The sequence below is a fragment of the Lagenorhynchus albirostris genome, chromosome 18 (assembly GCF_949774975.1).
Source record: "Lagenorhynchus albirostris chromosome 18, mLagAlb1.1, whole genome shotgun sequence".
NCBI lineage: Eukaryota > Metazoa > Chordata > Mammalia > Artiodactyla > Delphinidae > Lagenorhynchus > Lagenorhynchus albirostris.
Window position 1 is genome coordinate 52,716,080 of NC_083112.1, and position 25,166 is coordinate 52,741,245.

At 36.1% G+C, this 25,166-nt stretch overlaps 1 protein-coding gene across 16 annotated transcripts in view; it reads right to left on the bottom strand.

Moving 5' to 3' along the window:
- Positions 1-25,166, bottom strand: part of RBM26 (RNA binding motif protein 26) — an 84,962-nt gene that overhangs the window by 52,286 nt on the left and 7,510 nt on the right. For all 16 annotated transcript variants that reach the window (XR_009536636.1, XR_009536631.1, XR_009536634.1 and 13 more), the window contains exons 2-5: positions 5,503-5,621; positions 4,750-4,886; positions 990-1,078; positions 105-322 (exon numbers count right to left, since the gene is read on the bottom strand). Coding sequence is in view for 8 of the 16 variants with exons in the window: in XM_060128734.1 (XP_059984717.1) it covers positions 105-322; positions 990-1,078; positions 4,750-4,886; positions 5,503-5,621 (563 nt within the window). In the remaining 8 variants the exon portion in view is untranslated. The remainder of the gene's footprint in view (positions 1-104; positions 323-989; positions 1,079-4,749; positions 4,887-5,502; positions 5,622-25,166) is intronic.

The window sequence follows — 25,166 nt, forward strand, 5'->3', positions numbered from 1 at the left end:
AGATAACACTGACAAAATTAAAACAATTTTTAAAACCCTCAAATACAGAATTTTTTTCACAATGAAAGTGCCAACCAAAATACACATATATGTGGATTATTTACCCCTGCTTCGGGTCCTGCTTCTGCTTCTAGTCCTGCTTCTATCTCTATCCCTGTCACGAAGCCTCTCTTTACTCCAACTTCGACTCCGACTCCTGCTGTAACTGCGACTTCGCCCTCGTCTTCTATTGTACCGGTCTCTGTATGAATCTCTTCGAGGAGGGTTTCGATCATAATCTCTTTTGCGAGAACGATCATCTTTTTTCCTCTCATCACGACTTCTAAAGAAATATATGATCACTTTTATGAAAATATTTAAGTGGATACAGGAAAAACTCTAATTAAATGCAAAAGTTCTATTTTATTCTTGTACCATGATTCTTTATCCCATCATCAGAATACAAACATAGGAAACTCAAAAAACTGAAAACCTGAACATGACCTGCTAAAGTACTCTAAAACCTCTAAGGAAAAAAAGAACTCTTTTGAAGTCTTCATTTTATACACAAATGCATCTATACATTAAGGGATCTGTACATATGTCCTGTAGTATATATTGTCTTGTACACAGTCTCATACTTATAGGTATATATTACATGCACTGCACTCTAAATGCTTTTGAAGCCTTAATGGGAAAAATAATGTATTTACTCTAAAGGGAAACTTTGGGCAAAAAAGGTCTCACATTAAGACTTCACTGGAATTTGCAGTTAGGAATAAAAATAATAACAATAACCAACATATGCCAAGCACTGTTCTAAATCTCACTTCCAGGACCAACAAATCACACCTAGATATTCTTGGTAGAAAAGGAGTGAGTTATCACTTTCCTAGACCAATAAAAGAGTAGATATTACTTACCCCTATGTAAAAGAAAATCAAGTCTAAATATTCATATAAAATAAAAGTAATGTCTAAACATTGAACATGGTTCAAAGAATCAATCACCTATTTTCTCTGTATCGGGAGCTTGACTGAGAAGGACTGTGATTTAGCCTTCTAGAAAACTTCTTCTCTCGCTCTTCCTCTTTTGTGATCTGATACACAAAGAAAAATGTGTGCAAATTTAACAACAGTTATTCCTTGCCATGTTACTGTTTCAATGACTTAACTGATATTAAAATATGAGCAATAGAGTCTTCTTGTGAAAGCATTAAACAAAATAAATTTGTCTTCTAAGTACAATCATTTAATTTAACAATAAAAGACAGGCTTGCTGAAAGTTAAAGTGAATGGTAAAGAAATTCATAAATGTTTATCGTAGATAACAGTAGCAAGAAAAACATTTTAAGCAAGTGTCCTCATTTTACACATCATTAATGGAAAGCCAATTTTATTCCTTCTTTCAAAAGTCCATTCAAGTTTTGGTTTCATGGATTTGATCTGGCACCAAACACATTAGGGACTAAAGGAGAATGCATTAGAACTAACCAAGTCATAGAAAAAGAAAACATTTGAGAAAAAAATACCTGTGAAAATAAACAAGTGAAAACAGTTCTCTAGTTTCTCACAGCAGTATGACAGCTATACATTCCTCTTTCCTACAATTCATATTATATAATTAATATAATGCAGCCCTGAAAAACATTCCCTTGATCAGTGCTACTTTCTCTAGACCAGTTTTCCATGCTGCCCAAAAAACTGGTTCCACAGGACATTAAGAGGTGTTATTAGAGAAAAAAGGATTCAGAGCATAAACAAATTCAGAAAATATTGAACATGAGCTTCTGTAAATATGATAGGGCTCAAGATTTTGCATGTTTAATAAAAACCCTAAGATATTCTTATGCACATAGTCTACAGATAGCATAAATATGTCCCAGTTTATGCCAGCTGTTTCAGGATTCCTTTGGGTAAAAGCCTCTCACTGTCAAGTGTCTCACACTGGATGATAAATTAAATGGAAATCCTATCAACAGACCAAACTCTGAGAAATAATACTTAAAAGCCTTCTTTTAACAGTTTGCCTTTTTCTTTCTTGTAAGTACTTTTTTTGTTCTACTCTTCCTATCCATTTCAACCTTCCCCCCCTGCAAAAACAAAACAAAACAAAAAACCCTCCTGATGCACTTTTTCCCTTCAGTTTGCTTCCATGCACTCTTGTAAGTAAGTTAGGTTGACAGACTGTCACATTCCATGGTACCTGCCCAACTGCGAACTTTCACAACACCCACAGCATTTAAAATCCAGACTGCCATCTGACATTTCGGTTCTGAAAGATGAGGGATAAATATCCTTCACAACTGCTCAAGACAACTGTGGTGAAATATTATTATATCAACAGATGTAAGACTAAGGCTTACTGCTTCTCAAACAAAGAGCCCATGATTTACTCAAGATTTCCAAGAATTAAAATATAATTTGCAATTATCTGGAAAAAATTCTGGAACCAATCCAGACTTCCATCAATGGGTAAAATTTAAATAAATTATTGTATATCTCTATGTTGCATAAGCAGTTGCCAAGACAATATCCACTATCCCATTCTTCCTTACTAACAGACCCCCTATACCGTTAGGTACAAAACATGCAGTTATAAAATTATTTCTGGTCTTCCTCTGAAGACAGAAGTGATGGGGGTGTCTTATGTATATGTGCATGTAACTATATATATATATATATATATATATATATATATATATACACACATGTGTGCAAATATGTTCAGATATACAGAGACAAAAATACATTTGAGAATTATATAATACATATGTAAATACATATGTAAATTACAATACATATCATACATATGTAAATATTATTATATAACACATATGTAAACATAACGAACATATATTACTTATATAATCTGGAAAAAACAGATTATCAGGTGAAAAAAAAACAAGGGCCACAACCACACACAACACACAACAATGTCTCAACAATAGCAACTATCATTTACTGAGAACCTACTTTGTGCCACACACTCTGCCAAGTGCTTCACAGACCTTAGTTTACTATTCCTCACAACAGTCCTATAATATTTCCATTTCACGGCTGAGTAAACTAAGGGTTGGAAAAGTAATAATTTCAAGGTCACAAAACAGTGGTCAAATTTTTTTTTAATTAATTTTATTTATTTTTACTTTTGGCTGCATTGGGTCTTTGTTGCTGTGCACAGGCTTTTCTCTAGTTGCGGCGAGCAGAGGCTACTCTTTGTTGCAGTGCGCAGGCTTCTCATTGGCTGGCTTCTCTTGTTGCAAAGCATGGGCTCTAGGTGTGCGGGCTTCAGCAGTGTGGCACTCAGGCTCAGTAGTTGTGGCTCGTGGGCTCTAGAGCGCAGGCTCAGTAGTTGTGGCACATGGGCTTCATTGCTCCGCGGCATGTGGGATCCTCCCGGACCAGGGCTTGAACCAATGTCCCCTGCATTGGCAGGCGGACTCTCAACCACTGCGCCACCAGGGAAGCCCCAAACAGTGGTAAAAATTTAACCAAGATTTGTTTGACCTAAAACTAGGCTAACCATGGATATGTTATATTAATAGCTTAATTGTCAATGATTATTTTTGTTAAAATTACAATCTTTAAACATCAAACTGAGGAAATTTGAACTATTATATGATTATTAAACAAGAGGGTAATCTTGTATGAAAGGTAAACACCTCTTAAAGTATGAAGTCATTTACATTGCCCTGTGAAGGTCCTTTTATTTGACTACCTTAAAAATAGTCCCCTACAGGGCTTCCCTGGTGGCGCAGTGGTTAAGAATCTGCCTGCCAATGCAGGGGACATGGGTTCGAGCCCTGGTCTGGGAAGATCCCACGTGCCGTGGAGCAACTAAGCCCATGTGCCACAACTACTGAAGCCTGCGCACCGCAACAAGAGAAGCCACTGCAATGAGAAGCCCGTGCACTGCAACGAAGAGCAGCGCCCGCTCACCACAACTAGAGAATGCCCGTGTGCAACAAGGAAGACCCAACACAGCCAAAAATAAATAATAAATAAATAAATCTATTAAAAAAAAAAAGTCCCCTACAAAATGCATGTAGGCAGAAGCAAACCAGTCTACTGACAATCTAACTATTTTCATAGAACACAGATAATAAGAGTCCATACCTATAAATACTGTGCAGAAAAGAATTAAAAGCACTCCTGAGACTGTTATCTTTAGAAAGACCTGCTGATAAGGTAAGCCCTTAGCTGGCATCTGCAAACAACAATTTCTGGAAGGTTCACATCATTCCCTGATAACAATAGCTCACTATGCCTAAACTGTCTGGATAAACAATATGGTCTATGCTGAACATCTGCTTTCCTCCTCAGAGTCTGGAATTTTGGTACATATGAGGCTGAAGATGCCTATGTAACCAGCGCTAAATAAAAACCCTGGGCACTGTGTCTCTAATGAGCGCCCCTGGTTCACACATGTTGTCACTACTTGTTAAGTGCATCTTCTTTGACTCCACTGGAAGAAACCTCTGGAAATCTGTTCCTGTTTTTCCCCAGATTTTGCACCATATACGTTTTTCCCTTTGCTGATTTTGCTTTGTATCCTTTCACTGTAAGAAATCATAGCCATGAGTATGACTATACACTCTGAGTTCTGTGAGTACTCCTAGTGAAATAATCAAACCTGGAGGTGGTCTTGAGGACTCCCAACACAGATAAAAATAAACAAAACTAAAAATAAATTAAAAAAAATAAAACTCAGTTTAATCACTCCAAATATGTTTTTAAAGAACATGTAAAGTTTAACACAAATTCTTACCTCTTCTTTTTTTATATCTTTTTCTTGGTGCTGAAAAAATTCTACCTTTAAGCTTCCTGATGATGGCTGCTCTGGAGGAGGTAGATAACTCTTTGTATTCACAGCATCAAAAAGTTTTTCCACAAATATCTGTGTCTCTAAAAATAAAACCAAAACCAGCATAGATTAAAAATCATTTGCTAAGATATTTATTCTCTACTTCTCCACATCAGTATGATGAAATATGCCTTGATTTTTATAAATCTAAAAATTATACTAAGACCAACAGCTTCCCAACCAGTGTACTATGGCACAAGTCCCATGGTAATACTGATCCATTCAATTCTCAGGATGCTGAGGGCTAGAATGGCTAGAGCCTCTGGGTCAGTCGCTCCCAGCCATCACTAGTCTCCATGTATCCTGCCTAGTGTGCCAAACAGAAATATTATCGTTACCTAAATGCTGGCAAGGTGAAAAAATTTGAGAAGCACTGTGCTAGACAACATCCAAAGTAGGTTCCTAAGCAGTACTATCTTTCAGTCATTTTCTTAATCTCTCAAGAAAAAAATAACAGCATTCTTTAAGAATAAGCATATGGACGTTAATGAAAGAAAAGATTTCCATTATAAATAAGCTATGGATATAATCAGTAATAATACTATTTGTTCAACTTTGTTACAGTTAGAGTCTGTCTCTTACTGAATTCCTTTAACACTCTCTGAATCTTATTTTAAATAACTTTTTAAATTAGTATTTTTAAACCAAAGATCTTACCTTTTTGAAGAAATACATCCAGTTGATCAATACATAACGCCTTTAATTCTTTTTCACTTTTGTCTTTCTTTACCAAAGCGAGAACATATTTTGCCAGGGCTGATGGATCTGCATCACAGCTGAAGAAAAAAGCAATGTTGAAGGAAATTTAACCATAAACAATTGCACATTCTACGAATTCCAGTTACAAACTAATAGCATGATAGTTAAATGAGTTAATATATGTAAAAAAGCATCTGGTTCATAGAAAGCAATGAAGAAATATAAGTTTCTCTCCCTTATCTTAATATGCTTTACGTGGTATATGTAGTCATCATTCAGTATTCTGCCAAATACACACTAATACATGTATTAAAGATTCAGTAGGCTCTATTATTAAAAAAAGAAGTTATGACAAATTATAAACAACACCAAAACATCAAAAACTAATAATTAGTGTGGTACCAATAAAAATACCAAGAGGTGGGCTTCCCTGGTGGCACAGTGGTTGAGAGTCCGCCTGCTGATGCAGAGGACACGGGTTTGTGCCCCGATCCGGGAAGATCCCACATGCCGCAGAGCAGCTGGGCCCATGAGCCATGGCCGCTGAGCCTGCGCGTCCGGAGCCCATGCTCCACAACGGGAGAGGCCACAACAGTGAGAGGCCCGCATACCACAAAAAAAAAACAAAAACAAAAACAAAAAAAACCAAGAGGCTATTCTCCCCCAGAACAAGGTAAATAATGGTCAGAAAAACCCTGAAGAAGAGGACAATAAAGGGAAACTTGAAAACATACCACACAATACAGAATTTTAACGAAAGAAAAGTAAATTTAGAAATAGACCCAAATATATATAGAAACATAAATTTTATAAAGGTGACATCCAAGTCAAGGAAGAAGGGATGAACTACAAAATAAATGGTACTGAGAAAACTTGGCAGCTGTCTTTCTAAAAAATTAAGTTGGACCCATAACTTATTCCATATACCACAGTAAAAACATGAAACCATTAAAGTATTAGAAGAAAACAAGAAAAAGTTATTTTACAACTCTGGAGTAATGAAGACCTTTTGAATTACGAGAGAAAATCCATATATTGCACAAGAGTAATTTGATTATACAAAAGAAGCAAAAACTTAAGAATGTAAAAAAGACTTAAAAGCCAAATGAAATACTAAACAGAAAAAGAAATAAAAATGATTCTTAAATATGAGTAAAAATATAACATCATCCATAAGAGAAATTCAAACTTAAGCTATACTGAAATATCATTTTTCTGTTATAAAGTTGATAAAATCTAAATATATGGAAACATATTCTGGAGGCAAGACAGAAACAATCAGTTTTCATACATTATTGCTGCTGAGAGTAAACTGGTAGCTCCTAAGGTATGGCAGTAAAAAGATCACAAATACAACTGACCCAGCAATTCTACTTCAATGAATTAACTTTACAGATATACTTACATGTTCAAAATGATATGTGTACAAGTCATTCAGTGTCACACTGATTGTAAAATCAAAAATCTGCAACTGTCCATTTACAGAGGACTGGAAAAAGAAAGTATACTAAATCTACACAAGGGAATGGGATACAGCAAAAGGACAAAAAAGAATGAGGAAGTTTTCATATCATGGAGAAATTTTCCTATCAATTTGTTAAGTTTAAAAAGCAAGATAGAGAAAAAACTTGTATAGCGTATTACCATTTGTGTGGGAAGAAAAGGAGATTATATATTTGGGTTGGCTTATGTCTGAATAATGAATAGCTATAAGTATAAACAAGTAACTATGGTTATTTGTTGATGGGGGTAAGGAGTAGGAAGTGAAAAAGAAACAGGGTCAGGAGGGAAGAGGGAAAGTTTTTGATGCCCAAACCATGCCCATCCAATTGCTAAAAAGCAGATAATTGTTTTTCAACTAAGCTAAAGTTGCTACCTATTTAATTAAAGATCATTTTACAAGTTAGGGTAAATAATAATAAAATAATAGCAATAGCTAAGCACTAACATTTACTGAACCCTCATTTGCGCCATGAACAGTGCTCCACACTTTACATTCTATATTTAGTTCTCATTTTACTGATGAAACTGAGGCTCAGGAAAAAGTTAAGCAAACTGTCCAAGACTACATGTAAATTAGTAACAGAACCAAGATTTAAACCTAAATTTCTTACTCTAAAGTCTGCTCTCTTAACCACTACACCAAATTGCTCTTACAACAAGCTACCCAAAAACCAGACCTCCAATTTACTTACTGCTACAAACATCTAGTTACAGCCACCAACTCCCTATCCATCCTAGTAAAAGCCCCCTACAATACCTCCCTTAGTTGCTGTCCAAGGCACAGTTCCTCTAATTTACTTCCTCTTGTACTCTCCCCTCAGAGTCCACTATTTCAAACAACCTCTAAATTCCTCAGCCACGTTTGCCTCACTTTCTTTCTACTCTTCTTCTATGCCACCAACTTGGCAAAATCCCAAGTTAGAATCCACCCCCAGCTTAGATTTAACTTCCTAGCTTCTCTTAGTTTCATGCCAGTAACATAAATAATGCTCAGTAAATTAAATTTTCAAAGGACACTGATGACACAAAAAGACTTACCAATTACAGTTTTTAAAAAAAGACAAATACATTAGGGAATTACAGTAGGGAGAGATGACTACAAATGAGGGGGAGAGACAGGATAACCTAATAGTTCATTTGAGGAAAAACAGATACATACATGATACATGACATCCTTCAATTCATTTTTATCGCTCTTTATTGTAACAACTATTAGCAATTTTAACTCTAACAATACTAAACACAAAATAGAAATTCCACATGTTCTACCAAAAGTTCAAATGCTAGAATATTAATAAGGAACTTATACACATTAAAGCTAGAAAATACTTTAATACATATACCAAAAAGTCTTAATTCCTATACATATCTGGAATGTAACAGTTTTACAGAATTATAGCAGTAACATGTCACTGAATCAAAAAGTACATCTTAAAGACACTGGACAGCTTTGGCTGCACAGGCTGCACCTATGGAAAATCTGACTGCAAGTGAATCAACAGGTCTAATACAACCATCTGCATTTTGCTTTGTTTGTTTTATAAGGGCTGTACAGATAAGTCTGATACAGTATCAGAGTTGAGAATTACTCTATTAAGGAACTAGTACAGTATTTATTATATAATGTTAAGACTCCTTAGTGTACATCTTTGTGGTGACTGTGACTTCAAACTCTTTAATCTTCCCTTCAAAAGGCAGAGCCCAATTCCCCATTCTTTGAGAGTAGGCTCAATTTAGTGCCTTGCTTCTAAACAAACAGAATATGGCAGAAGTGATGGTGTCTGATGTTTATGGTCAGACACCATCTAGGTCATTTGCAATTATATATATATTCTAGAGAAATCAGCTGCTATGTTTCAAGGACACTCAAGCAGCCTTACAGAGAGCACCATGTGGCTATGAAATGAGGGCTCCAGGGAGGACTAAGGTCTCTTGCCAAGACCCATACATGAATGAACATGGAAGCCAATTCTACAGACCCAGTGGAACCTTGAAACGACTGCAGCACTGACCAAAAGCTTGACCACAATCTCATGAAAGACTCAGAGCCAGAAATACCTAACTAACCTGCTCCAAATTTCTGACCCACAGGAATGATATATGTCATGAGATGATAAAGGTCTGCTGTGCTACTAAGTTAAGTTTCAGGGTAATCTGTTAGTAATTATATATCAACTTTTCTCATAGATCTATTTCCATTTATTTACAAAGACTTGAAGTGGGTTATAACCTAAACAGGAAAAAAAAAAATCATTTCAATGGTACATGAGATTTTTAAACACTTTCTCTTTGAAATTTATTTCAATGTATTTATTTATACCAACAATTTTTTAAATGCAGACAAAGTGATTTGTGGTAAGTTAATTTTTTCATGTTTATCACAATGAGCATTATTAAATAATGCTAATATTAATAATGCTAACGTTAATATTGTGCATTAATATTAAATGCACAATATTAAAGATAATATTCATGTCGGTAATTTTGTGAGAAAAATTTTAGAGCCTGCTTTTCACTTAATTGCTAGTGAAGGTGATGATATGACTCCAGAGACAATGGGCCATGAATTTTCCCATTTTTCTGAAACACCAATTAAACAAGGAATTTCCTTTAGCAAAAAGTCCACAGATAAGGATATAGGAAAGAGCTGGACAACGAATTCAAAGAAACTGGAGAGGCTGGGGTCAGCCTCTGTGATGAAATAAGCATGAAGAAATGGGACAATAACCTCATGATGTATCTATAGATACACTTATATCTGGCAATCTGGTAACACTGCATGAGAGACCATGAAACAGTACTTTCTCATGTTAGGTAACCTGAATAAGCACAATCAACTAAACATTAACCTAACTAGACACCAAGCTGAACATACTTCAGTTTACTGGAAATCACTGTGATACATAATACTATCACTGTGTTATACAGTTTTATTGCAACTGTTAATGAACAAATTCAGAATCTCTACATTGAGTCCAAATGCTATAGTCTGACTGAGTATTGGTTTGATTGTTGTAGTGAATTTTCAACTTAATAACAGCCTTTCTAATAACTGTCACTTTACATTTCTCTTAGCTAAACACCAAATCTATTCCATTCCCTCCATTATTTTTTAAACAGGACACTTTAAAAGTGAATTAAAATGTTAGCAGCTAAAAATGTGGAGAAAGACTTTTGCGATTTTTAAAAAATTATTGTGGCCTAGAATGCAGTTTTATAAAACAGCAAGATAAACTCCTGAACAATCTTTGCTCAACATCTTCTATTAGAAGCAATTCAAACCAAATCAAGAACCAAAAAAAGCCACAACAATCATAATGAATTAACTACCATACCAAAAAATGTTAAATACTTAAAACAGTCTGAAAGGTAGATTACTTTTTAAAATTTGTTAGACTGCAAATTACATAGTAGAAGCAAGGTTTACAATTTCACATTTAACAACAGAACAGGTAAATATGCATTTGGGAGGTAATTTTTCTTAAGTCCTATAGGAAGCCACTTCATTTTTATTTTAATAACTTTTGAAAACAAAAAAAGGTATGTAGTTACAAATTATAGCTAAGTAAAAAATAATTTGAACCACAGAAGTTTAATAATATACCAAAATGTTATGGATCAGGGACAAAAGGCAAACTGTGTGTTCTCTTTTCTATTTATCTTAATTAAAAGTACCAATGCTACTTCATCTGAACATCTAGCGATAATAATCTGCTATGCAAAATTAATGAAGTAAAAATGTTTAAATTACTGAATCAAAAGAAAACTATATTCTGATAGTAAGGGGTTACTTTTAAAAACTGTCTCCATGGTAAGCAAGATTGTTCACGAGGTACTTTACTATACCAGTTGGTACTGCTGATGATAGGTTTGTGATTTGAATGACACATTATCTTGTCAAAGCTAGTCTTTACCCTCTGCTACACTGCCAGCATTCTAGAAACATGTGAAAGAAAAGTGGGGCTGAAATCTTCTTTCAGATCAGGGAAAGAGAAAAAAAGAATCAGATTTTGAAAATGTTAAGGACAAAAAAATAATACTGAAACAGTGACAAACTTCACTCCTACCTTAGAAAACAGGCTGAATTCCCACTAAGTCTCTGTTCCATAAGTACTTCTAAGCCCAGCAAAAACATAATCTGCCAGTAAAGTACAATTCTGACCACAGAGTGCTCCAACTTCAATTACCCTTCTGTGTGTGTGTTGGGGTAGGAGGGTGGGAGCAGTGAGGGGATAGAAGGAGGGGAGCAGGGAAAACACAACAAAAACCAGAAACTACAAAATAAAGAAGACATGGCTTACCAATAGCACTGTGGAAGGTGGGGTGAAGGGGAAGCAACTAAGTATTTCAACTTACAAAAGTCAAATGAGATAAAGCATTAAAATGGAGGAAAACAAATCATAACCAGAGAGGAAACAGTGCAGCTCTCCCATGCAGTAGGGAGTGCCACTGCTTTCACTTCTAGGTGCCACCTTTTATAAATATATAAACAAAGTCAAACATTCTTAGAAAATGACCAGAATGGTAAATGGATATCATTATCAGATAACTTGCTAGGGATTCTTGTGTAGCCAGACAATACACACACAGAAGGCATTCTCATATAAACAAGTGCTCCGAAGAGAAAAAAATGCCAGGTAATGGGATAAAGTATAGAAGAAGAGGAATGAAGGGAAAAAAAGAGGAAGAAAGAAAACGGAGGGAGGAGAAGGAATGAATGAGGAGATCCTAGATAAGATTATCAGGTAAGGATATTTAAACAGGGTCAGAATTTAAATAGGGAACAGAATGTAGTGCAAGCAAGCTTTTTGGCTTTCTGGAAAAAGGTCAGCCCAGGCAGAGGGAACCAACAGGAAAGGGCTGAGGTGGGTATCTACTGATACTTGACTCATGAGGGATAGGAGTCCAGTGCTCCATTCCATCCAAATGTGTCATGCACATTTGGATTTCTAATCTCTCACCTTTGTTAAGGATTTAAAATTTACATCAGATCACTATGAAGTCATTCAAACCAATGATTTTAAAGGCATAAAAATAAAATTGTATCAATCTCTGAATATATTCAGTTAAGGATACAACTAATAATAATACCCCTGAAAAGCATGGGTGAATATCTAAGAGGGTCTTTCTCCTCCAGCTGTATCTGGGAAGGAGAGCACATGCACTAAATAAGTTAGAAAAGCCAAAGCAATGCAGAAAATCAAATGTTTTAATAAAATCTCCGAAAAGAACTTAATTTTCTTAAGAAAGACTTCAAAAAACATGAATCAAATAACTGAGTCACTTTGCTGTACAGCAGAGATCAGCACAACACTGTAAATCAACTATACCTCAATTAAAAAAAGAATCACCCCTAGATATAAAGGTTCTAATTAATCTTCCTAACACACTCATCGTTAGTTTTTACTTTTTAATTTAGTATTTTCAAAATAGTAACGAGACAGTGAAGCAAAAAACAAAAAAGCTAACACACCAGTACAATATTTCAAAAAGAAGTTTGTTTTGTTTTGCCCAAGTTTTTTGGAGGCTTTAGAAATTCAGTGGAAGATAACTGATGAAATTTTACCCAAGCTTCCATTTTCAGTAATCTTGAGAAGGAGGAGCTGGAGGTGGCAGTGGGAATTAAAAATTAAATTTAAATATGTTAACTCAGTCACTTTAGAACACGGATATACACCCACGTCTGTTCCTACCAAATTTTCACTTTATATTCAAGAAAAATATCTAATTTACATCAAAGTCATGCAATTATATTCTGTACACAGAATTACTCTTTTAAAAACCCAAATTCCATTGCAACAAACATACTATATACATTGAAAAATTCAATTACCATAGTTTATTATACGGTTTCATCCAATTCAAAAAAAGAGTAAAACATAGATTATTTGTATGTAGTAATTAGTTACAGCAAAGGTTACTCATAAAGAATTATTACATACCCACTTTATTCTACAAAATAAAATGACCACCACAAAATAAGCATATGTAAACGTGATACATCCATGAGCATCACATGAACCACTTATCACTGCACAAACTTAGTACAAAACATGTAATTATAATGCTGAATACTATTCAGTTAGTTCCTTCATTCCCTTATATTACCCCCAAGAAATGGCAGGAATTCCTCCTTACCTTGAGAGCAGTGGTTCTCAAACTTTTTGGTCTCAGAATCTTTTTACACTTTAAAAATGACAGAGGACCCGGAAAAGCTTTTATTTAAAAGCCAGTATTTACCATATTAAAATTTAAAAATGAGAAAATTCTAAATTATTTAGTTTAAAATAACTAAATAAATCCATTATGATTTAACTATAAATACCTGGGGGTGGGGGGTAGGAGGAGTAATCAAAAGGAGGAACTTATTGATATAAATAAATGGGAAGTCCAAGAGTAGGATTGACTTTAGGCAGAGCTGGATCCAGGAGTTCAAATGATGTTACCAGGACACTCCCTTTCTATTCTGCTTTCCTTTGAACTTGCTTTATTTTGAGGCAGGCACATGTGGCAACAAAAATAGCCCTGATCAGTTCTGGGCTTACATTATTCTGACAGCTAGTGAAGCCAGAGAAAATAGCCTCCCCTCTCTCCCAGAGCATCATATTGGTCCTTGAAAATGACTGACCTTCTCCCAGTTTGAGCTATACCCCCACTGCAATGCAGGGATGGGCAGAGCTCGATAACTAATAGCCTCACCTGAAACTAAACACAGGAATCCCCTGCTTTTCAAAAGTTTGCTTTATGCCCCTTTGTGAAGCTTTTACAGAAGACCTACATTGGTAACTACTAACCACAAGAAATTCAGAAAGAATTTTCACTTTTATGAGAAAAGGTGAAAAATATAAATAGTGTCCAGCATTTGTTTTGCAGCAAGTTGTATAGAGGTAGCCCGTATCATAAGCAGCCAGAGTGGCACTGCCCAGATCCTTCCCCAAGAACTACACTGGGCATCTCAGCATCAAGCTGCCATAGCTTTGAACTGTATCTGTGAGCAGCTATGTTTTATCTCAATTTATTTTGTGCATCCATTGACAAGATGTGTCCTAAAGTAACTACTTCTTCACTTTACGCCATTTCAGCTTACGAAAAGTTTCACAGGAACACTCTATTTCAGATATCAGGGGAAACCTGTACCCTATATTTTTTTGTGAATAAAGTTACATTCCCACACCAAAATAAAAATTTAGTAAGAAGATTGACAATGGTTCTTTTTTTTTCTTTTTTTTTGCAAATACTATTAATGTCTGCCTTAAATAATAGACTGATACTTACATCTACTTTTATATTCAATCTGTTGTGATACCCTGTTTTGGTTGAAATATAAAATCTGGCCTCACACAGGTATACAGTTGGGAAAGTGGGGACCTCACAGACTCCATGAAAGGGTCTCAGGAAGCTCTAGGAGTCCTCACACCACATTTGAGAATCGCTGCTTTAGAAGTGATTCAGAAAGTATGTGTTAAGCGTCTAATTCAAAGACAAAGTCAGTCTTCACACTCCCAAAGACCCAATAATCAGACTGTATACTGCTCAGTGCAAAAAGCAGTAGCCCAAAGAGCAAATTGAGCACAGATAGGTGTGGTTATAGAATCATGTCACAGAATTCTCTCTTAAAAGAAAAGTGGAACTGCAGATGAAATGCTGATATGGCAGCCCACAACAAAACTCCATTATTTCTTGTACGTTTTACACTCTAATTCACAGCTGAGGAAGAATCAAATTCTCTGGGAAAGGGCTCTGGGGCTTCCAGAGGCCACCCCTTCAGTTACTTATATGTGGATTCACATTTACCTAGTTACAAAACAGATTTGAAGCGCTTATTCCCTTCAGTTACTAAGAGACAGGAGAGGCTAAGGAACATTTTCTCTCTTGACCAAGAAGGGGCAGAATTATCCAAAAGAAATAGCACTAAGACTAGAAATGTGAAAAACCTAGTTCTGTCATTCTGTTTTCAACTAAATTCTTACAAACTGTTTCCTCATATATTAAAAAAAAAAAAATTCGGGCTAATGCTGTGTGGCTGTATGGTATACTTCTGGATTTTTTCCAATATTGCCACAACAGTTTTCTAATACTGCTATCAAATCACACGAAATTTTTTCATTAAAAAGGGGATACTTTTCACCTCACAAATCTCAGGACTAAAGAAACTAAGCTTCAGTTTCCTTATCTGAGAGAACAGCTGCTCTGCCAAATTAGAAATAATTACAAATAAATATGACTGCAAATAAGAAAGCATTTTATTAACCTGCCAAACACCGGAACAAATGGACCACTAAAGAATGAAATAAAATAAAAATTTGAAGTAATAAGATGCCTATTATTGCCACCCCCTTAGAATAAGTGTTAAAATCTAGCTACTATATTTTAAGCACTATTCCCTTTCAAATCTATGTTGTCTTCTAAGCCAAACTAACAGCTTTTCCTTGAAGCAGTCTGGTATTATAAAAAAAAAAAAAAAAGCACAGAAATGAACTCCAAAAGCCCAGGGGTTTTCAGATTTCTAGTCTGATATCATCTTACTTTATTCATTAGTTATATAATTCTGGGTTAGCATTTTATTTCTCTAGGCTTCAGTTTTCTCATTTTTAAAACAAAGGTGCTGAACCATACAATCTGACAAAGTGGGGCATTTTTTAGGAATAAGATGCAAAGCTTTCATCGTCATTGCACTCCCCTACTCTCATTCCCAGGAACTTTAACTGAACTTAAAAATAATTCAGTATGTAATCTGAAAAAAAATTTTTTTCCTCTAGGTCTTTTTCAAAAGCCATATAATTCCCTTTTCTGAACACTCATGAGCAAAGTTTGAGCCTCTGGGAAGGATAAAGAATAACTAAATTCTACTAGGTAGAAACACTTTACATAATTTTTCTGAATTGCCAGACCTTAAGATCTGCACATATTTCTACCACTGTTCAAATGTTACTACTGGTGTGCTCGTCTGTTTCAGACTAGGTAACTACGTCTACCTTTTCCCTAGAACCAATCACACTGGTTGAGAAGTATCTACTAATTATCACAGTATGTAACAGCATACTAAGTCAGGGGCGTATCAACCAAAACTCACAAAAAAAAAATTCTCAGTTTAGGTCAAACCCAATTATTACAAATACAAAGGTATGCCAACAGTTTAAAAAGCTGTCACAGATACCAAAAAAGGTCAATAAAAAAGCTCACAAGCATTCTGACAAGTCCTTCCTAGTTGCTTTTTCTTCCATATTCTGACTGCTTCAATGGCCCTCATATATATCCAGTACATATGTTCTAAGTATATTACCTCTCTCTTCCTACCTCCTGCCAAAGCCCAAATTTAGGCATTTTACAACTCACTCTTAAAACTAGAATTAAAAAACGATTTAATCTTCCTTGTCTCCAAAATGTTACAACTTAATCAAATCTCTAAACACCATAGTTTCATTCTTAAAAAGAGATGTGACCAAGTTACTCTGCTACTTTAATTAACCTTCCCAGTATCCCATAATCTAGTCCCCAAAATGTCCAAACACTTCAACATGGTAATAAAATCTTTTTAATTTGAAACCAACAAAGGCTAGCTGGAGTCAAAAACCTTTTCCTACCCATAATGAACGGTCATAATTCCTCATAGAACATAACTATTCATCCAATTTGGGGCACTCAATGTCATCAGGAGCTTCAAAACTTTAACACAGGGACTTCCCCGGTGGCACAGTGGTTAAGAATTCACCTGCCAATGCAGGGGACACAGGTTCAAGCCCTGGTCTGGGAAGATCCCACATGCCGCGGAGCAACTAAGCCTGTGCGCCACAACTACTGAGCCTGTGCTCTAGAGCCCACGAGCCACAACTACTGAGCCCATGTGCCACAACTACTGAAACCCATGCGCCTAGAGCCCATGCTCCGCAACAAGAGAAGCCACTGCAATAAGAAGCCCTCACACCGCAGCGAAGAGTAGCCCCCACTCAATTAGAGGAAGCCCACCCCCAGCAACAAAGACCCAACACAGTCATAAATTAATTAATTAATTAAAAAAAAAAACTTTAACACAATCCAATTTGAGAAAGTTCTTGAAAAACTTTCACAGCCTGGTAAGTACAAGTTTATAAAACAGTTTTCAAAATAAGATATATCTCTTTCACAGTCTGTTATTATAAAAAATTAAACGTTTTGAAAATGTAAAATAAGTACTTCAGCTATCATTAAAGAAAATATATAAAAATAACAAGAGTCACACTGATAATTTCTTTTTAAAATGCCCTAAAAAGGTTAAGTTATAGGTTTCAAAATACTTCTTGCACTTAAACTATATTAAAAAGAGCAACAAATGATCTGCTGAACTGCTATTAGTGCTTATATGCAGGACTTGACATCATTCAAATGTTTTTTATTTATAACAACTGACTTCAAGATTTGGGTTTTTTTTTTCCGTATCAACTTTTAAACTGCCAGTAAGCAGTGGAAAATTAATAAATGGAGAATATAGGCAAAGCAGTTGTTTTGCTGCTCCTTCCCTTTTCTTTTGTAGGGTAACCACCCAACTCTCTGTGAAGGCCTGGAATGCCTAAGAGGAGTTTTGCTCAGCCCTCCTGTTCTCAGACTTTGCTAGCTGAAAGCTGGGAGTGCCTTGGTAGATCTCTTCTACTTCTCCTTCCTTGCTTGCAGAACTACTCTTGTGTTTTTAGTTGGTAAGTGTTGAGTGGTTGTACACTTAGTTGTTTTATGATATTGTTCTATTGCCACTGTCCTCCAATGATTATGAAGAGAAATTAGCGACCATTTAAGTCTTTGTTTTCCTGTATCTGTCTTTTTTTCTCCCTTTGGCTACTTTTAAGATTCTTTTTATTTGGTCAGCAGTTTGACTACAATATGCTTAAGGCTGTGTGTGTGTGTGTGTGTGTGTGTGTGTGTGTGTGTGTGTGTGTGTGTGTGTATTTTATCCTGTTTGGTTTTGCCAATTTGGATCTATGTTCTGATGTCTTTCATCAGTTTTGGAAAGTCCTTGGTCATTATGTCTTCCAACATTTTTTCTGCCTCATTTTTCTTTCCTTTTTCTAAGACTTCAGTAACTTGTATTTTAGATTACTTGATACTATCCTACAGATCTCAGATGTATCTTTTAAAATTACTTTTGTCCCTTTGTTTCCGGTTTGGATATTTTCTATTTTCCTACATTCAAGTTCACTGCTGTTTTTTTCCTCTATGGTGTCCAGTCTGTTGCAAAGCAGAATTCTTTATTTCTGTTACAGTTTTCATTTCTAGGTTTTTCCATTAAGCTCTTTTTAATAGCTTCCGTGTATTAGCTGAAGTTCCCCATATCTTTATGCATGCTGTCCACATGTTCAAATAAATTCTTTAGCATTTTTATCACAGTTATTTTAAAGTCCTCGACTAATAATTCTATTATTTGAGTCATCTCTGGGTATGTTTCCATTGACTATTTCTTCTCATGTGGATCTTATTTTCTTACTATTTTGTGTTCCTTGTTATTTGATCTTATGTTGAACGTTTTGTGTAAAAGAACACTGAGGTGAATGGAGACTGAAGTAAATAAGATTTACCTTCAGTAAATGCCAGGCCCTTTCGTCAGGCCACTAGAGTGGAGTCACTTGTTCTGTAATTGACATGGTTTGGGCTTTGTAAGAAGCTTTAGTTTGATTCAGTTCACCACTGGCTTCAAATGTTTTGAGGGCATGATCAGGATTTTCCCTTTCATAAAAACTGGAATCTCAGCATTAACAAGATTCTGGATACTTGCCTGTGCTTTACCTCCAGGCTCCAAGCTTTTGAAACTAAAAGAAAAATATAAAACCAATGACATAAAGAGGGAAAGGCCAGCAAACTAAATTCAAAGTAGGAAAAAAGGAAATAATAAAAATATAATATTGAAACAGAAAACAATCAACAAAGCTAATACTGTTCTTGGAAATGATGAATAAAATTGATAAACTTAGCAAAACTGGTCAATAAAAGAGTAATATTACCAACGTCAGGTATAATTTTTAAAAGGGGAGGGGGAGCATCACAATAGATTCTAGTCATTATATGAATAGTAAGGCAACAACAGAAACAACTCTATGTCAATAAATCTGGCAACTTAAAAGGAAAATCCTTGAAAAACATAAATTACCAAAAGTGACACAAGAAGAAACAGAATACCTAAACAGACCTACACCTATTAAAGAAACTGATTTCGTAATAAAAAGTCCATTTCACAACAAAATCTTCAGTTTCAGATGGCTTCATCAGTGAAGTCTACCAAACATTTTAAAGAAAAAATAAAATGCAGATAGCCCTCATAAACAAAACCAAAACCTCTTAACAAAATATTAGCAAATCAAATCCGGTAATATGTATAAAAACGATAATACATCATGACCAAGCAGGGTTTATCTCCCGAATGCAAGGCTGGCTTAACATTTGAAAACCAATCCATGTAATACACGATATTAACAGAAAAAGAGAGAAAACCCCTATGATCATCTCAATAAATGTAGACAAAAGAATTTGACAAATTCAATACCTTTTCATGACAAAAACACTCTGCAAAGTAAGAATAAAAGAGAATTTCCTCAATCTGGTATTTAAAAGGCAGTTATAAAAAACATCTAGGGATTCCCTGCTGGCGCTGTGGTTGAGAGTCCACCTGCCAATGCAAGGGACACGGGTTCGTGCCCCGGGCCGGGAAGATCCCACATGCCGCGGAGCGGCTAGGCCCGTAAGCCATGCCCGCTAAGCCTGTGCGTCCGGAGCCTGTGCTCCGCAACGGAAGAGGCCACAACAGTGAGAGGCCTGCGTACCGCAAAAAAAAAAAAAAAAAATCTAGCACTGAGGACTTCCCTGGTAGTCCAGTGGTAAAGAATCTGCCTTCCAATGCAGGGGACACAGGTTCGATCCCTGGTCGGGGAACCAAGACCCCACATGCTGCAGGGCAACTAAGCCCGCACACCACAACGACTGAGCTCGCACGCCACAACTAAAGAGCCCATGCGCCCTGGAGCCCACACAACACAACTAGAGAGAGAAAACCCGCAGGCCACAACTAGAGAGAAGCCTGCATGCCAAAACAAAAGATCCCGCATGCCTCAACAAAGATCCCGCGTGCTGCAACTAAGACCTGACACGGCCAAAAAAAACAATCTAGCACTAACATCAGTTAATACTGAAACATTAAGTCTCTCTCCCCTAAGACTGAGACAAAACAAGAATGTCCACTCTTACCACATCAATTTAACTTGTACTGTCTGTCGTTCCTAACCAGTTCAGTAAGAAATGAAGGCATAAAAAATCAGAAAGTAAAACTGTCATTAATCACAGATGACATGACTGGTAAAAGAAATTCCAAAGAATCTATAAAATAGCTACTATAACTAATAAGTGTACTTAGAAAGTTGCAGAATAAGGTCAATATGCAAAAATCAATCATATTTCTATAAATAACAAAGAAAATTGAAAAATTAAATTTTAAAATGATTTTATAAAACATCACATACCCAGCGGAAAAAAATCTAACAAAAGATTTACAAGGACTCCACACGGAGAGCTACAAAACATTGCCAGGAGAAATTAAGCTTGAATAAATGGAGAGATTATCACATTCATCAACTGGAAGACTAAATATTATGAAGATGTTCTTTCTTCTAAAATTGATCTCTACATTCAACACATCCCTATCAACAATCACACAGGCTTTCTTGCAGAAACTGAAAGGCTGATTCTCATCTTTATAGGGAAATGCCAAGAAGCCAGCATAACTCAATCTTTTAAAAGGACAAACTAGGAGGACTTATATAACCTGATTTTAAAACTTATTATAAAGGCAGTTGGCTTTAGACAGTGTGGTATAAGCATCATAATAAATAAATATCACTAGACGAAGACAGAGTCCAGAAATAGACTCATATATAGTTAATCATCAACCAACATGCCAAATATCATTGGACCAAGACAGAATCCAGAAATAGACTTATACATAACTTAATTATCAACCAACGTGCCAAGTCACCCAATGGGAAAAGGAATGTCTTTTTAGGAACCATTTCTGGAAAACTTAATATACTTATTAAAGAAAAAAAAGGAGCCATTTAGCCCTATCTCATTCCACATCCATTTTTGTTTGTTTGTTTTTCGTTTCTCGACTCCAAACAGCCTTGAGCCAGGGCAGCCAGTGCTTGTCTGGGAGTCCTTCTGAGTGCCTCTGAACGAAATGAGCTTTGGCAGCTGCTGGGGACTCAGGGAAGAGGCTGCTCCTGGCCAGGGTCAACCTGCCACAGGAATAGACTACTGGGCTGGCTCACCAAAACTGATACCAAACGCAAGTTCGTTTGCCTGAGAGACACACAGTTAGGCCAAACAAACCAAAATGTCGGAGTCTGGCACTGAGAAACGATTACTGCAGGGCCAAGTAAGAACAGGTGGCTTGTGCTCAAAAAACCCAAACTCCTCCATATGCATTTTTTTTAATTCATTTGAGATGAACAGACCTAAACATAAAACCAAGAGGCAGAAAATTTCTAGAACATAGAATATCTTTATGATGTTGGAGGAGATAAAGCCTTCTTAGACACAAAGGGCACTAACCATAAAAGAAAAATAAATTGGACTTAATAAAAATTAAAAATTTCTGCTCACGAAATGACATCATTATACAATAGTCCCCCCTTATCCATGGGGGAAATATGTTTCAAGACACCCACTGGGGGGGGGGTGTGAAACCAGTGAAACCACAAATACACCCTATATACACTACATTTTTTCCCACACAGATATACCTATGAAAAAGTTTAATATGTAAATTAGTCACAGTAAGAGATTAACAACAATAATAAAATAGAACAATTATAACAATATACTGGAATAAAAGTTATGTAAGTATAGTCTCTCTCTCCTCCTTTCAAAATACTTTAGTACAAATTGAATGCCTTTTCCATCTTAAGCATTTATCACACACTGTTGCTGCAACTTTTTTGCAGTTTGAAGTGTGACAGCAAAACCAGAAAGAATTTTTTTCCTTCTTCACAATTTCACAGAAGATTCATTCTTACTGTAAATCTCAGTAACTTCAGTACTGAATTTTTTCTTTCCTTATCAAGTCGAGAATTTTCACCTTTTCGCTTAAAGGAAGCACTTTATGGCTTCTCTTTGGTATATCCACACTGCCAGCGTCACTGCTCTCGTGTGTTGTGGTCATTGTTAAGTAAAATAAGGGTTACTTGAGCACAAGCGCTGCAATACCATGAGAGCTGACCTGATAACCAGGACAGCTACTAAGTGACTAACAGGTGGGATATGCTGGACAAAGGATTAATTCACATCTCGGGCAGGACAGTGCAAGATTTCATCATGCTACTCAGAACAGCATGCAATTTAAAACTTATAAATTGTTTACTTCTGGAATTTTCCATTTAATATTTTCAAACAGCAGCTCATCACAGGTAACTGAAACCACAGAAAGCAAAAGCACAGGTAAGGGGGGACTACTGTATAAAAGTCACAGAGTGGGGAAAAAATCTGCAGTACATGTATTGTATATGAATAAAGAGCTCCTATAAGTCAACAATAAAAGACAGCCCAATTTTAAAAATAAGCAAGACTTAGATACTTTACAAAAGATATGACAGTCAATAAGCACATGGAAAGGTCCTCTATAGCATTAGTCATCAGGAAAATGCAAATTAAAACCATAAAGAGAATTAAACTGTCAGTCCAAAAAAGGAAAGATGCCATTTTATACTCACTCTAAAGGTTTAAAAACAAACAACAAAAAAAAAAACCCTTGACAATACTAAATATTGCTGCGGATATGGAGCAACTGGAACTCTCATAAATCACAGGTAGCAACAATTAGGCAGTTTCTTATAACAGAAAACATACATCTATCTACCCTATGATCTAGCAAATATCCTCCTAGGTATTTACCCCAAAAAAATATTTCCACAAAGACTTGAATAAGAATATTCATAGCAGCCACATTCATAATGCCAAAGTTAGAAAGTAGATACCTTTGTTGGAGAGGGAAAGAAAAACCCAGAAAGAGGCACAAGAGAATGTTCCAGAGAATGTTCTAGATCCTGTTTTATACGGTGATTACATAGGCATATATAACTGTCAAAACTTATGCAACTGAGCTTCCCTGGTGGTGCAGTGGTTGAGAATCTGCCTGCCAATGCAGGGGACACAGGTTCGAGCCCTGGTCTGGGAAGATGCCACATGCCGCGGAGCAACTAGGCCCGTGAGCCACAACTACTGAGCCTGCACGTCTGGAGCCTGTGCTCCCAACAAGAGAGGCCGCGATAGTGAGAGGCCCAAGCACTGCGATGAAGAGTGGCCCCTGCTTGCCGCAACTAGAGAAAGCCCTTGCACAGAAACGAAGACCCAACACAGCCAAAAATAAATAAAATTAATAAATAAAAATTTTAAAAAATAAAAAAGAATCTGCCAAAAAAAAACCTTATGCTACTAATGTTTATGTTAAGTATAAATTGACACATGATAGATATATACACCATAGTACTATTTTTTCAGTAAATCAATAAAGGCTGGTTAAATAAATTATGGTACACACGTTACATTAAAATGCCATGCAACCGTTAAAAAGGGGGCAAGTCTCTTATGTATTATATTGAATGACCTCCAAGTATGAAACCAGTTATATAAAAAAAGAGAAAAATATATATAAACATATTTGCTTGTACATAAGCAAAATATCGCAGTGAGAACCAATGAGTAACATATCTCCAACATACTCCATTGTTTCATATACACACAAAATACTAAATATAACCCTAAGTTAAAAATAAACTTTTGGGCTTCCCTGGTGGCGCAGTGGTTGAGAGTCCGCCTGCCGATTCAGGGGACATGGGTTCGTGCCCCGGTCCGGGAAGATCCCACATGACGCGGAGCGGCTGGGCCCGTGAGCCATGGCCGCTGAGCCTGTGCTCCGCAACAGGAGAGGCCACAACAGTGAGAGGCCCGCGTACGGCAAAAAAAATAAATAAATAAAAAAAATAAACTTTTACCTATTTCAGAAGTTACAATCTGTAAACTGAAAAGGATTTTCCCACAGAAACAAGGTGGTAGGAGGGTAGTGAGTAAGTCTAGTAGGAAGCATTTACCATCCACTCGTTTCACTCATTCTCTATTCTCTGGGACTAAGGAAGCAGGAGGAAGAAAAAAAATTCCTAGAAGCCTACATTTAGCTCAAGTTTGAGTTATTCATTCTCAATATGTACACACCAAACACTGTAATATCTTATTTTCCATTTTGTTCATAATACTATCCCTATATCTTGATTTATGCATGTAAAATAATTCATTTGAAAAGAACTGTAAGCCAAAGAAAAGGAATTGCTAAAATAGACAGAAAATGCTAAATGCATTTTAACTACTCATCACTCAGATGGAAAACCCAACTAAGGTTGCAGCAGTAAAATGTGGTAATGAAGGTCATGAAAAATATTTTAGCCAATAATTAATTACAGAAAAACTCTTCTACCAGCTGTAAAATTCATCAGACTAGAATTACCATACATAATTTTTTGTGCAGCTCCATGGAGGTGCGCAATCTAGCATACAGCAGCATTCACTAATACTTTAATGAGTAAATGTTAATACTCTTCAGTGTCCTTTCCCCCTTAAAAAAATCACTTAAGCTTTAGTAAATTTGAAACTGCTAAAAGGTAAAAATAAAGTAAAACAGGCCCTGAGATTAGTAAATCTTCAAATTGCTCACTTATCTGCTTCTCTGAAATAAAAGTTTTACACAAATGCCTCTTCTCTCTTAAGTCATGGGTGCACAAAATAGAAATTTCAACTAATGCATTTGAAACTCAGATGCACACCCCACACATGGCATTGTGCTGGGTGCTCACACAGAACAGGAGAACACTTAACCTTAAGATTTGGAGTTTATTTTCAAGGACCTTAGACTCTTAACAGTACCCTTAAAACAAGTAAGAATTAACTACTGAACAAGTTTGCAAGTGATGAGTACAAACTAGAGCTAGGAGAGGAGAGTCATGGAGGAGAGTCACTGCTTCCAACTGGATAGATGATAAATGGCTTTCTGGAAGAACTGGAATCACACTTGACCTTTGATTTCAACATATAAAAAAGAAACGGAGAAAGGCAGTACATGA